Source organism: Sphaeramia orbicularis, chromosome 6, assembly GCF_902148855.1.
Source record: "Sphaeramia orbicularis chromosome 6, fSphaOr1.1, whole genome shotgun sequence".
In the NCBI taxonomy this organism is placed as follows: Eukaryota; Metazoa; Chordata; class Actinopteri; order Kurtiformes; family Apogonidae; genus Sphaeramia; species Sphaeramia orbicularis.
The window spans coordinates 56021098-56037045 of record NC_043962.1 but is presented as its reverse complement, the minus strand read 5'-3'; the positions used below and the strand labels follow the sequence as shown (position 1 = coordinate 56037045).

General features: G+C 37.9%; 1 protein-coding gene across 1 annotated transcript in view; it reads right to left on the bottom strand.

Moving 5' to 3' along the window:
- Window positions 1-2624: 2624 nt before the first annotated feature.
- pik3c2a (phosphatidylinositol-4-phosphate 3-kinase, catalytic subunit type 2 alpha) overlaps window positions 2625-15948 on the bottom strand; it is a 103424-nt gene continuing 90100 nt past the window's right edge. The window contains exons 26-33 of the mRNA XM_030136813.1: window positions 14094-14203; window positions 11585-11792; window positions 11299-11423; window positions 10742-10859; window positions 10575-10656; window positions 9006-9112; window positions 8795-8920; window positions 2625-5112 (exon numbers count right to left, since the gene is read on the bottom strand). Of these exons, the coding sequence (XP_029992673.1) occupies window positions 4930-5112; window positions 8795-8920; window positions 9006-9112; window positions 10575-10656; window positions 10742-10859; window positions 11299-11423; window positions 11585-11792; window positions 14094-14203 (1059 nt within the window). The 3' untranslated portion in view covers window positions 2625-4929. The remainder of the gene's footprint in view (window positions 5113-8794; window positions 8921-9005; window positions 9113-10574; window positions 10657-10741; window positions 10860-11298; window positions 11424-11584; window positions 11793-14093; window positions 14204-15948) is intronic.

Below are 15948 nucleotides of genomic sequence, written 5' to 3'. Positions count from 1 at the left end.
TCTATCTATCTATCTATCTATCTATCTATCTATCTATCTATCTATCTATCTATCTATCTATCTATCTATCTATCTATCTATCTATCTATCTATCTATCTATCTATCTAATATCTGAGTACTTTCAAATATAAATATGTCTGTAACAAATTTTACACAAAGACAATCTAATGTAAATGATAGGGCAGGAACTGTAACAGAACACTATGTTTGGCCGAGGGGGATTAAAAGGGCACAGCACTTTGACAAACATGTTAAATTAGCAGAGGAGGAGAAGGACATTGGTCTGTTTAAAATCTTGTTGATTCTTGTAAAGGAAATTCTACCAAAAAAAACAAGACTTACCTATTTTACAAACATGGAAGAACCTTACCACAACATACTGTATATTGAAATAATATGGGGAAAAAGAAGCTGAAGTCATAATAATATCTACAAATGAATGGTCAAATATATGTACAACTGCAATGACTACTCCTTGTTCAGGTCAGTGGAGGCAGTTTATATGGAAAAACATTGTACGTTTTTTTTTTTTTTTTGGTTACACCTTATGTCAAAAGTAAACAGTGCAAGAATCGGAGCAAGCTCACTGTTGGAGGAACTGTGGCTGTGTGACGGCAGGGCACTTTCATATTTTTGGGACTGTTCTAAGATTGTCCCCTACTGCCCATCAGTGATGAAGAAAATCAACAGTATAATAGGAATGGACTCACCATTTGATTTTACTGTGAATTACTTGAGTAACCTACCACACCAGATGAGGAAATCTGACCGATATCCTTTAATATTATCAGCGGGGGCAAAAAAAGCCATAACTGGAAAATGGATGTGTGAGGATCCCCGACACTTATGAACTGGACACATGTTGTGAATGAAATATATGACATGGAATGGCTGACCTTCTCATTAAGACTCTCTGCTGACAACTGTAAAAAAATACTGGGAAAAATGGAATGTGTATGTTAATCAAAGAAATCTTTGAACATGTATAATCTTAACTTGTATATGCTCATTTTGACTTTTTTTTGCCTAATTTGTCCTGAACCTGTCTGTATTTTATTTGTCTAAAGCACAGGTGTCAAACATGAGGCCTGGGGGCCAAAACTGGCCCGCCAAAGGTTCCAATCTGGCCCGCGGGATGACTTTGCAAAGTGCAGAAAATATGAACAGTCAAGGGCGTCAAACTCGAAAATAACAGCATAATAACCTAGAAATAATGACTCCAAATTTTCTTCTTGGTTTAATGTGGATAAAAGTAATAACATCACACCTATAAATAATGGCAACACCAATTTTTTTCTCTTTGATTTACTGCAAAGAACATTAAATTCTGATATCCTTTAATAATAAAACGTCAATAACCTGATCAAATATGACCAACCTGAAATGTCAAAAGAAACATAAGTGCAATTTTAACAATATTCTGCTTGTTTTGTGTCTTGGTACAGTGTAAAAAAATACAAAAAACAAAAAAACACGTAAAAAAACGGTAATATTCCGGCAGCTGGGGTGCCAAAAAATACTGTTAAATAACAGAAAATAACCATCTCATAAAAATATGGTAATTTTCCATACTTAAAATACAGCTTTTTGCCCTAACTTTACATGAGATTTTGCATATTTTTTAAAACTTTTTAATGTTTAATAAAGAATATTTACATGTATTAAAACAATCCAATTACCTACATATATATATATATATATATATATATATATATATATATATGAATAATTTTCAGTGAGACTCAGTTGTCCAATCCACTGATAAAAACTGTATTTGGACAGTTTATCAGTGCTTATACATGTTATACATTCACAAAAATACATTTATTCAACATTTCTGTTGTGAAAACCTAATTGCACAAGATATTTGTCAATTAACAAACCAGTCTTGTTAAAATTACAGAACAAATACTTTTTACGGTTATCAGTAATTTTATTTCGTTTTTTTTTTTTTTTTTTTACAGTATTAAACTTTAAATTAAGTTTAATCTCATGAATAAAAAATAATTATTTGTGAAATTATGATACATTTGCAAATGTATTTTAACTGTATTTTTCTGTGAAAAAAGAAAAAATTACAAAATGGAAATTTTATGGTTATTCAGTTAGTTTTTTTTTTGTTATTTTACATTTGACATGTAAAATCAGTCTGTTTTTGTCATTTCATTGATATTTTCCTGTATCTCAAAAATACAGGAAAAATCTATAAAATAAACAGTGAAAATTCTGGTAAAATTACAGATTTTTTTTTACAGTGTAGATCTGATCTGTAATGCACATGTAGAAATCATGAGTTGAGGAAGAATATTGATCAAATTTTTATAATTATTTCTTCTTATTTTGCAACAGAAATTTCTGTTTTTTCAGGTTATTCACATCTTGGGCTGAATGTGGCCCCTGAAAGAACATGAGTTTGACACCCCTGGTCTAAAGGTTGAACCTAGATATTCCAACTGTTGTGGTCTGTTTTTTGTTTATTCTGTAAACCGTAAAATTTGGAGATAAAAATAAAGTATATTTAAAAAAAAAAAAAAAGGTTGCAGCATGTTATGTTTCCACTTTGCTGTGAAATGTTACACAGCTCTATTCAGTCGACTCAGAAAGAACACAAACAAAACATGGCTCACGTTTGTTCCAAAAACATTTAATTTGTTTGAGGAAAGGGAGATTACAGTACACACTGATCCGTTCCAGGTTACAGGTCACCAATTAGGAATAAATAACTGGCCATGTTAATACAAACTCTTTGTACAGTCAGTAAAAGAGTGGATCAAGTCTCTACTGTTCAAAGTGTGAGAGTCGCTCAGATCAGAATTGTCTCTTTGCTTTAAAAACCCATTGTTTCTTTATTAAACATTAACAACATGTTGAGTTAGAGGTGAAGGGAAGCAGCTCTTCTCAGGTTCAGGATCGGGTCCCTTTGGGTTGACTGAAACCTGGAAAGTCCCTCACTGCAGTTGGTCCTGATCAGGTCTATTCCCAGATCGGAGGTGATGGATGCGTTTGTGACTTCAGGCGGAAGGAGACGAGTTCTACAGCTGCGGTAACATTCACAACACTTCAGTTTGAAGTCCTCCACTCAAAAGACACTCAGTGTTTGTTCAGTGTGCACAGTTTTATCACATTCATCTATTTCCCCAACAAATATCTGAATTCACAGGAGTCAGTCGGGATGGAAGACGAATCCTCAAAGTGGACTTCTACAGGAACATCAGGGTCCAGAAGATACATTTTAGACATTAACAGATGGAACTTCAGATATATTTTTTGGTCTTTTACCTCCTTACGTTGGCCCATTACTTTCCTTTTATAAATTACCTGTAGATGCACAAATTACTTCATTATTTTACATTTTTCACCTGAGAGACCAGAACAGGCCTCAGATACATCATTATCGTTAGGATGATTTAAGTTTCATTTGATCATATTTCCCTTCTGCTGTTGACTTATCCAACTGAACTGATTTGCTCATACATTGGTTTTACTGAATTGTCTTCTATACAAATATTTGCTCTGATTGTAACTCTTAATATTCAATTAGATGTTTTTAGATTGTAATACATTTCTTTTTGCATATTCTACATATTCTACATTTTTCACTGAAAATGGGAGAAGACAACTGAACAACTTAACAAGGTCACCAGAAAAAAAAGCCCACTAATCTCAAGCTACTCCTCAATAGAGTGTTTATGTTTAAAAATAAAACTGAATGTGGTTTAAGGAATGAATGAAATGCCATCCTTCCTCTAAAGTGCTCATTTACAATGTTTAAAGGATCTGAAGCAGAAAAACAACTGGATCAAAAGTTCCCCAGAACCACGAGACAAAACGATGATTATGTTCCAAACAGTGCAGCCTTAGTTTCGCGGATAAATGAGGTTCATTTAGACTTTTACTGATACCAGTGACACAATCAGGTCCTGTGTGATTCTGATCAAAAAGTGAAAAAATACAAGTTATCATGGAGTTGAAGCCCATGTTGTGCAGCAAGACATTCAGACATGTTTTGTAAATATGAAAAAACCAAACAAATATTTGACCTTTAGATCTAATGTATCTCACACTAATAAGTATCTTGAACGTGATGCTTCGAAACAAAGTATTTCACTTGACTTAAACATAAAACGATCTAGGAAGACTTGGCTGAACTCATCTCCTTCGACTCTAAACATATCATCAGTCCTCGGTATTGAACTGCAGTGAGAGGACTCAGGTTTGTGTATTCTCCTCATCCTCTAATACAAACGTGTGTTCTGTCACAAAGTAAACCCTGGTTGTGCTCTAAGTTGAAATGCACCATTACTAAAGCAGAAACACCGCCTCCAAACGGCTCAAGACTCTGAAAGAACTGCTGATACAGCTTTACAGAATAGCTTTACTTTAATATCACATCATTAATAAAACAGAATAAGGCCAAGTGGAGCTTTAAACAGATTGTGATCAAAGGCACGTGTTGAGTAGTTTGATCTGCCGAGTTCCTCTGGTTTGGCACAAAAAACCCTGATGCCTCCTGTGACCGGAGAAAAGAACCCCTTCTATTCCTTAAAAATAAATGTGTGCTGTATCTATATATACTCCTCTGAAGTCAGCCGTTTGGTCCTCTAATATCAAAATGTACAAAACATTACAGCTCTTTGTTAAAGTTTAGAAGAGACAGAGATTGTTGTCACAGAAAAATCTTGGTTAGTTTAAAGAGAGAAACAGTGAAAATGTGCTTTCAGCTCATATGGGAAGAAACACCGGAAACCTGTGGAAACGGCGCAAAAAACAGACCAACGTCCATCATCAGAACCAGAACACGTGACAACCACGCTCCGTCAGATTCACACTCTTCACACTTTCATGCACCTCCACAGACGCAGAAGACATGGTGGTGTTTCCGTTTTCCCACATGACGTGAAGGCAGCGTGCGTGTGCAGAGCGCCGTGTTAGAAATATGGGACATCCGTCAGTTTGTACCACTTCACCGTCTCCTTGCTGAGGTCGAAGTCTTTAAGCCGGAGTGTGATTCCACCCAGAAAGTAGTTCTCACGCAGAGACTCTGCACTGAGCACGCTCAGTTGCAGCTCCCGCAGAGCCAGAGTCTCCTTACTGTAGCCGCCGTAGACCAGCTGAGGAAACACAACAGGGAAATGTCAGGAACCAATCTGGAGCCGGCGCTGTACCAAGCCCCACCGGGTTCACCTGAAAACCACCAGGACACGTCCCTGAGCCTCAACCAAAGTTAAAATAATTTTGGATTTTTCATTATAGTTTAGTTTTATTTAGTTTTGACTTTTTTTCTCTAATTCAGTTAGATTTAATTTGTTTTTAGAGCGGGTTTGTTAGTTTTTATTAGTTTTCGTTATTTTCTAAATGCTTAGTTTTAGTTTAATTTTAGTTTTTTAATATCTTTTCTCTTCTTCTCTGTCGTTGTATTCAAATAAATCCCAGACAGGACTCTGCTGCTTTCTCCCAACTTTAGTCTCCATGTTTCCAGGTAGAGTGGGGACCAGAAGACGACTAAACAACAAGTTACGAGAAGTGACGGACCGTTAATATCATATGGTGCCAGCAGCTAAAATTGCCTGAGGGAAATAAATTGCTTTCGTATTAATCTGACGTTGACAAAGACAAAAACGAAGGGAATTTTATCCATAATTTTATCTGTTTTAGTTAGTTTTGTAAGCACACAATACAGTTTCAGTTAGTTCTCGTTTTTTTCTTTTAATTATAGCTTTTATTGATTTCCGTTAACGAAAATGTTTTTACAATTCTAGTTTTCATCATTTCATTAGTTTTCGTTGACGATAATAACCTTGGCCTCAACACGGTCCGACTTGGGTCAAAAGGTTCTACTGCAGAAAAAAACCATCAGCAAGTCTAACAACGACCACAACAGTTCTACATGTTTTATGTTTTATTGGACTGTCTTCCTTCTGTAGCACTTAGACATTCTGCTGAATGAAAAGTGCTTTATAAATGCAATTTATTATTATTATTATTATTATTGTGTGAAATGTGGGTTTTCAGACTTTAGTTTGTGTTTCCTACAGTCCAAGCATTTGATCCAGTAACTGAGGCTCAGCAACCAGATCTGAACGGTTTTCAAACAATCTTGCAGAGTTGTTTATTGTTTATTCCAGTGTGCAAAGTTTGTTTTCTTGTTGTTGGTAATTTAATTCTCTCACCACTGTTTTTATTATTATTAGTATTATTATTATTCGTGCGTTGACCCGTGGGGAACCCCGGGTTCTAGTTGTGGTAGTTTTGATGCTGCAGACAGCTGACTTTCAGGAAAAGATGCAAGTCTATATTTTATAAGAACTGTTTAGTAAATCATTCTTTAAAATTTAAACAATTAATATATTAACGGGTGTAAGAAAATATCGGTTCTGCAGTATATCGCGATATTTCATTTCACAATACTGTATCGATATTAAAAAGCACTGAATCGATATTTTTAAGTATTTATTTAAATGCAGATATGGCGGATGTTCATTTTTGATTTTCTTTTTTGTTTATATTTTATTTACTATTATTTAACACTCTTTTTATTAAATAATGTTAGTTCCTTTGTTGGGATTCCACAAAAATACTGTTCTGATGTTAGTTGTGAACTAATAGAATCTGAACATTTGAACAGGATCTGAAACTGTAATGTCTGTAAAACAGAATTTCAGTTTGAACACAGGAACATTTTGTGATATAACATTAGATCCTGTTGTGATCAAATAAAAATGTGTTTAGTATTTGTGCAGATTTCTGGTGTAATTCAATTCTTCAAGGAAATAATCATTTTAAGAAAAGAAACAAACAAAAATAGCCTTTTTAACAGTATCATGATATATCAGGATATATTGTATCGTGATCCTAGTATTGTAATTAGTATTGTATTGCCAGATTCTTGCCAATACACAGCCCTACATATTAATACAGATATCTAGGGACTTAAGTTACTAAATGCATCGTTCCGGTTTTTAAATTCATTTCCCATCATGCAAGGCTGATGGGATGTGCAAGGCTGCTTCCTGTTCCTTCCCCTGGCAACTGCTTAGCAACGTGAATTAAATCAGTCCCTACTGACTTTAAAAAAGGGAATTTTAAAGAAAAAGAGATATTTAATGTGGAGATGGGACTATTCCTCAACTGTATCTGGATGCTTGTATGAAACTGGGTTTATTTTAGTATCTGGTACTTTTCCATCCTTTTAGACCCAATAATCAAAGGTAAATGTAGACATATGTCCCCCCAGGATGGACCTAACAATGACCTCAGGTAAATGAAAAAAAAAGCTATACTCTTGCTCTGAGCCATCCCATAATTAATGAATTAATATTCATATTATCAAATATCAAATATTGGGTCCAAAAATAGGACCCAAATATGGACATTGAATCTCCCTAGGTGCTAGTGCATTAGATGTGAAAACGTGTGTAACTGGTCTTAGTGGTTTTTCTAATCCACACATGTGGGTTTTTCATGTGGAGATGGGACTTTTCCTCAACTGTAGGAACCAAACTGAACAGTTAAAAATGTCTACATTTTCTCCAGGGCCTATTAAAGGCCTCTTCAGCCTGAATCAGGACTTGCTATTTTTGGTTGTTCTCAGACTGTCGGGAATATATATACCTGCAACACTACAGCGGTCACTGGAACTTGGAATGATAATCGCTAAGAGACTGATATTAAAAGAATGGAAGTCTCCAAATCCTCCATCTTTTCAAGCGTGGGTTAATGACATGATGTCATTAATACAGACGGAAAAGCTCAGGTCTTTGAGGACCTGTTCTGTGAACACTTTCTCAAGTGCTTGGACTCTGTTCCTCACATACTTGGAGGAAGTTAAATTGGACCAAGGAGTATGTCTGTTTACCAGTGACTGTCCTCTGTCCTTCTTTCTTTCTTTGAACAAGGACTGGCTAGTTAATTAATTAATTAGTTGTTACACACATCTGAGCCTTTGTGTTTTTTTTTGTGTGTGTTTTACATAACTGAAAACTGCAAAATAAAATAGATATATTAAAAAAACGTCTACATTTGTCAGAATCCTGCTGACACACACACACACACACACACGCACACACACACGCACACACAGAGACTGTCCAGTATTATGATATAGATGATTATTACTTACGTACATATTACTTGTATATTTGTATATCATTATGATACTATTACTGCTATCATTTTACTAGAACTTTGATTCTGTAATGTAATCTAATTTAAATTGATCTAATCTAATCTAGTGTAACGTAATCTAATCGAATGTAATCTAATCTAATAAAATCTTATCTAGTCTAATCTAATGTAATTTAATCTAATCTAATGTAATCTAATCTAGTCTAGTCTAATGTAATGTAATGTCATGTAATCTAATCTAATCTGTTGAGATGAAGGTCCCAGGTCCAAAGCCTGTACAGTTTGTATATGAACCGAGCCTTCGCTGCAGCTGCCCCCACCCTATGGAACTCACTCCCACAAAACATCAGGAACTCAGACTCAATACAAAACTTCAAATCACTACTCAAAACTCACCTGTTCAAACTTGCATTTTCTTGAGCCTCTTTTTTTTTTTTCTCTCTCTGTTCTTTTTGTTTTGTTTGTTTGTGAAGCGTCTTTGACTGTCCAAAAAAGTGCTATACAAGTGTGATGTATTGTTATTATTATTATTATTAACTGATGGTTTGATGATGGAAGTAAACACAGACTGACCCTATAAATCAACCTTTGTTAGTACTGTGCTGGTTTATACTTTTTCATTTTCATTAAAGTGGCCGTTGAGTACAAATGTGTGCCTGCTTTTCTCACCATCTCGTTGAAAGTGGGGTTCCTGGTTTTCCTGGAGATCTTGGTCTTGCGTTTGGAGGTCTTCTGTGGATCTGGAAGCAGGTAGGTTTTCACATAGGGGTTGGGGTTGGTTCCGTCCTCAGACACCTGTGGACATTTAACAGGTGAGAGGAACAGGTTAAACAGATCCAAGCGGGTCAGGATGCCATGTGCCGGTCTGTGCTGGACTCACCAGGTCTCTGATGTGCATCACCATGATGAACAGATTACTGTTCCTGTACGAGATGGACAGCTTCACCTCTCCTTCGACTCGACCTGATGTTGGACTCGGAGGAGGCTCTGAGGTGACCAGAAAACACGCTGACATTAGCTCAGATCCAGAAGCAGACTCTGAACCTCCAAACACAGATCAACCCTTTTAGGACGATTGTGTCTCATTTTTACATCCACGTCATTCAAATGACCGTAACTCCTGAACCGTTTGCGCTATTGAGAAAATCCAAACGTCATGTGAAAGCTGACTGGCTTCTTTCTGTTGGTCTATAATGCCGCGTTTCCACTGCGTGGTACTGGCTCGACTCGACTTGGCTCGGCCTTTTTACGTTTCCATTATGAAAAGGACCTGGAATCTGGTACCCAGTACCAGTTTTTTGGTATCACCTCCGCCGAGGTTCCAAGTGATACTAAACCGTGACGTATAACACTGCAGACCACTGATTGGTCAGACAGTTTTCTCTGTGACCCGCCGTTTTACAAAAAACAGATGCGGAAGTTTACAGTATAATAGCGGTAGGAAAATCCACATGATAACAGCCCAAACCTACACTGTAGTTGGTCGAGGAGATTCAGTCTTTGGTGGCTGATGTAAAAACTCAGACGAAACAACACGCAACGAGTGAGTTTTCAGCAACTCTCTGAGCAGACGACACAGAAATCACACACCGCATCACTATGACTTCCAGGTACTGTAAAGTCAGTAGTATCCTGTAATGGAAACGGTCTCCAGGAATACTGAGTCAAGTCGAGCCGAGCCGGTTCTGTGTAGTGGAAACGTGGCATAACACATTAGGGAAGTGGTTCCCAACATTTTTTTGGCTCATGACCCCATTTTAACATCACAAATTTCCGGTGACCCCAGACATTCAAACCGGAGACATTTTTTTTGCTAAAATAAATGTTTTTCTGAGGTCTGAGGGGGAGGGGTGGAAGTGGGCGGAGCAGAGTGCATTTGGTGAGAGAGACATGAGAGACTTTTACACAGAGATGGAATTGGTCTGTATGTGGAACTTGAATTAAAATGAGTTTAAGTTTTATTAATATCTTCAGTTCACAAATTCATCCCATGGGCAGAATTGGACCCTTTGGAGGGCCGCTTTTGGCCCACGGGCCGCATGTTTGACACCTGTGTTCTAGACAAGCACAGGGAAAATAGTTGAAAGTTTACTTCTATAATCTCATAAACTGTCATTACGCATATTTACAGTTCTTTTTTAAAATTGTAAATATGATAAAAATTCAAGTGTTTTTTCATTTTTGTAATAAGACACTGTTCTAACCATTTATTACATATAACAATGAGAATTAATTAAAGTTCTTCCTGAAAGAAGGTGCAAAAGAATTAAAAAAAAAAAAAAAGTTCTGATACTTTTGCTGCAAAAATGACAAAGAAACCTAGGCCTGTTCTAATGGTCATCGTTAAAGGGTTAATGTCTGATGTCACTGGTCCTGATCCGACAGGTCAGAAGTCTTTTTGGTTTCCATCTCAGTCCCTCTCATATCGACCAGACAGTGAATGTGTTACCTGGTGCTTTGGGCGTTGCCTCCAGACCTTCAGTCTTATCGTCTCGTGCGATTGGATGAAAGAAGGTGTAGACGAGGTCACACTGAGAATGAAGACGTGAGCGGGGTTTAGAACAGCGTCTGTGTGGGGTTTGTATTGTCCACCTGCTGTGTGTTGGCTTCCTTTACCTGTGTGACCTCCGTCGAGCTCCTCATCAGGTTGTGGACGTAGTTATTCAGCTCCAGTTTCCTCTTTGCTGCCACCTCTTTGATGTGAGTTCGACCCAGAACCATTTTATTTGGAAAGCTAAAGATGAAGAGGAGAGACAGAGTATTTACTCATTCACTAAAGAACAGATGATGGGAGTTTATTGTAGAAATAAGTGATCCTCCACTTCAGGTATCAGCGAAAAAAATCAAACATTTACTGATTAGATTCACTTGTTTCTGTGGCACAAAAGGAGAATACAGAACAACAACAAAACAAACAGAACATCAGCATCAGCTCTGGGCCAAACAGGCACTGAACACATGGTTAGCCTCATGTCAGAACTGTCTAACTCCTCTACAAATGGACCAAAGTCTGTGGACCTGTTGAATCCAGGTGTTTCTGTTCTAACAGGGGTCTGGGATCCAAACAATAAGGACTAATGTCAGAATAGAGTTTTATATTATGGGATAATTATCAATTTAAACCAAACTAATCAATGCAGTGATATGTATTCAGTCCATATGCTGGTTCTTACCTGGGCAGCTTCCACAGTGGGAACAGGATGGTGAGTTTGTTGTGCAGCTCCTGAAACTCATCAAAAGTGCGAAAGACAAACTGAGGCTCATTGTGTCCGTCTCTCAGGATCCTCACCACGTATGTCTGCAGAGACAGACCAGAAGAGACAGGGGTAAGGACCAGGGTCAGGGTCAGGTCCAGGGTCAGAGTCAGGTCCAGGGTCAGAGTCAGGTCCAGGGTCAGAGTCAGGTCCAGGTCCAGGTCCAGGTCCACAGGTCCAGGTCCAGGTGTTGCGGTGGACTTACGTAGTGCTTGTCGGGGCTGTATCTCTTCTGGAAGGAGTAGATGGATGCGTGGTGGATGCGCCCCTCCTGTTTCATGGTGTAGGTCTTGGGGGAGAAGGACAGGATGGGCTCGTCGTTGGCCGGCAGACCCGAAAACCGCAGCTGAGCCAGGTTATGGATGAAGAAGTTGAACTTTGTGGCTACACTTCCCAGACTGGACTCGATCAGCCTGAGGAGAAGAGGACGAAGAACCACGTGAGGATGAACACGGCGTTTTCTCCATGGACCCAAAGATCGAACAGAGGGGTCAAACATGCGGCCCGTGGCCAAAACCAGTCCCCCACAGAGTCCAGTCTGAAGATATTTACAATAAAGGATGCTCAGATCATTTTAGTTCTGGTTCCACATTCAGACCAATATGATCTGAAGAGGATCAGAACCAGGAAAATAAGAACAGAATAAATAATTATGTTATTATAAAAGATGACAAATTTTTTTCTTTACCTGAGTGTTAAAACAAGTAAAATTACATGAAAATGTTTACATTCACAAACCATCCTTTCACCAAAAATGTGAATATCCTGAAATATCTTAAGGGAAGTGTAACTGTACCAATATTCTGTCTGTTATTAAATGTTGTGTGTGTTTGTAGATCCACTGGGATCTGTACATTATAATGTACATGTATAAATGATAAACTGAGGCAGAATATTACACTTATTTTTCTTAAATTTCAGGTTGTTCATGTTATTCACATTTTTAATGGATAGTTTTCAAATATTTTCAGAATGCAGGGCTCTCAAACTCATTTCCTTTCAGGTTCCACATTCAGTCTGATTTGACCTCCAGTGGACCGGACCAGTAAAATAATGACAGAATAACCTAGAAATAATGACAACTGCAAATTTTTGTCTTTGTTTTAGTGCAAAAAAACCCCATTAAATTATGAAAATACTTACTTTTATAAACTATTCAAACAAAAAAGATGTGAATAACCTGAAAAAACTGAAATTTCTTAAGAAAAATAAGCGCAGTTTTAATAATATTATACCTCAACTTATCATTTCTACACGTGCATTATGGAACCGAACTACAATGACACTAAACCCTTAGTAACAGGCAGAAAATAGTTACAATTGTGCTTAATTTTCTTTAGACATTTCAGGTTGTTCATATTTGTTCAGATTATTCATATTTTATTGTTACAGGATAGTTTGTAAAAGTAAGTATTTTCACAATTTAATGTTATTTTTTGCTCTAAAACAAAAACAAAAATTAGAAGTTGTCATTATTTATAGACATAATGTAATATTTTTTTCACATCAAACCAAGAAGAAAATATATGTTCATTATTTTTTGTAGGCTGTTATGCTATTATTTTAATTTATATCATTATTGGTCTGTTTATGGAACCTGAACTAAAATGAGTTCAACAGCCTTGACTGTGGAATTTTGCACTTTGCAAGTTCATCTCACGGGCCAAACTGGAACTTTTGGCAGGCCGCATTTGGCCCCCGGGCTGCATGTTTGAGACCCCTGTCATAATGTAACTTGCCTTTTTTCACTCTAAACATTATGTATTTTTAGGTCATTCTTTTTTTTCTTTTACTGGTCCGGCCCACTTCAGATCACACGGGTCTGAATGTGGAACCTGAACTAAACTGAGGTTAGGGTAAGGGTCTGGGGGTTTTCTGTACGTAAGGAATAAAAAAAGAAAGAGCAAGAAACAGATGAATCATAAAGACGGTACAGACTGAATGTGTGGAACCTGATTTATCTGAAAAACACTTCATCGAGCCACTTCAAGTCAAAATGTTACATATTCTTACTGCGACAAACATAAGTCGAAACTGTCCCCGCTGTCAAACATGCTGGTCATTATTAGGTTTTACTGATGTTTTCTTCTAAACTTGTGTTCATGACCTCCAGTGGGACGCGTAACAGCTGAATATAGTTGTTAGTTCTTCACAAACCTGCAGTACATTCTATAATACAGGATTTGTACACATTTTTCAAGGTAAAATTCAAGCACTTTTTGGGGTCATTTTCTAATTTTTCCAGCCCAACCCCTTATCACTGGGGTCAAACCCATATCTACAGGATGACATAAACTCAGGATTATTTGTTTTTCAATTTTTATCACAATTATGTACATTGTGTTTTGCTACAAACATCTAAGATTATGTTTCGTAACAGCAAAAAGTTTACAAATTAAAGAACACAAAGTTTTATCAAAAAAGGGAAGACACTTCAGACACACTCACACTGAGACAAAGATTCAGACAAAAAAGTACCCGGAGTCGACCTGAGAACACCTGGAATTGATCTGAATATGTGAATCATGTTCAGTTTCTGTAAACAGACATGTTCCTGCTCTGTGACTCCAGCGCCACCCGGTGGACTGAGGTCGTAACAGACGAAACCTGAACTTGATCTACCCTGGTTTCAGAATAGCAGATGAGAACATGTGACAGCTGGTCTGTAGACCTTCAGCTCAGGTGTGTATCTGCTGTGGAAGGTGGGTTTGAACCTGGTGAAGAAGATGGTGGCCTCTGCGTCCGTGTTGTGAGGCTGCAGAGCATCGAACACGTACTTCAGATCCTGAGACCCGCTGAGTTCTGGAAGACCTGAGGACGTCATCTGAGACACAAACACACACAACAGAAACACAAACACAAAAAAGGTTTATTTATGTGACGAAAGCATCAAACTATTACAAGTTTGGTTCATTCCACCGATCGACATGTTTTCGTATCGATTAAATGTCTGCAGAAACATCAACATGAGGTCATTTCACAGGACAGGAGGTACAGATGTTTCAAAATGATACAAGCCCAAAGGAAATTCTACTACTTTAGACTGAGAAAATTTAGATGGTGTACAGATTAGTGTCTGTTAGAACATGACAGTGGCGTGTGGCGTTCAGGGACATTCATGTGGACACGGTGGGGGACAGTTGAAACCAATCACCACCCAGTATGTTGTGAGTCCACCATTGTCTTCCCGTAGACGGACACAGTTGACGAGTTTGTCCACTGTGGTCTGTGGAATGCTATTAAACGCCACTTCAACGGCTACACAGAGCTGTGGGATGTTCTCACAACTGTTCCCACATGATTATACTTAGAACCACATAATTACAATTACACACAACTATATTTTTGCACATTTATGTATATTTACACATGTTTATTTCTTTAATTCTCATTTTGATACTTTTTATGCTGCGTTCCAGGCCCATATGTCACAACTTCAAACCACGACTCACGACTTTGTAACGTTCCAGGCAAGTCACACCAAACTGCCTGAGCGCAAGGAAGTGTGGGAGTTAGATGTAAACAAACCAGCATGGCGGACCGTACGTTATGTTAATTTAGAATTATTTCTATCGCCAAAGGTGCTTGCTCCTTGGTTATTTGAGGGAAACAGAGGAGTAAAAACGGTGCAGAAGGCAAGAGAAGCTGTTCTACCTTTTATGTTATGCTAGTTGTATATTTGGATACGTATTTGGTATTAATTTATTCTTGCACACATTGGACTGAAAACTAGCTAACGCTAGAACAGCTGCTGATTACACAGAACATTTGCAGATAAATAATGTCAGAGCAATACCTTGTTTAAATAAACAATCTGCATAAACACCACATCCATGGGGGGGCCCCATTGCTACGTGACGTCAGAACTTGGAACTGGGAGAACATGGATGTAGTAGGAGTTCACAGGTGGGAAGTCACAGGTTTGACTGACATTCCAGTGCATTTTCACCGGTAGAAGGATGGAAAAAAACGAGTTACAGGTGGACTGGAACGCAGCATTATTCTGCTTGAATGCAGCGACTCTAACACCCAATAATTTCCCCCTGTAGTATTCTGATGATCTACTCCATCTGTGTCATGGTGCCATCTGATGACCTTTGACCTTTTGTGGTGTCCCCAGTATAAGGGGTGTCTGAGGACTGACACACTTGTGTTGTGGGTGGAGTCACTGGATCACTGAGTCAGTGTTGACTCACACACACGGACACAAAGACACATTTAAGCATGTTTTACTCTTATCAGACATGAGGAGCTCACTGTGGGTCGGGGGTCTCCTGTTACACTAATACTACTGGACATGGGGTGTTCATAGTTCTGCTCAGTACAGATCGTGTCTTATTTGGTTTGTGTTTTGTTGGACGTCCTTTGACACATCGGTGCAGTGGTTCTTTATATGAACTGTCCTGGTGGATCTGTCTCTGAGTCGTCGTGTGTCTTTGTACATTTGTGACTCATTTCCTCTCGAACCCATGATATCTTTACTATTTATGACGGCAGCTGTGAGTGGGAATGTTCAGGTGAAGCTCCAATACCACTCTGATGTGTTTATATCACTCATTTGTATATTTT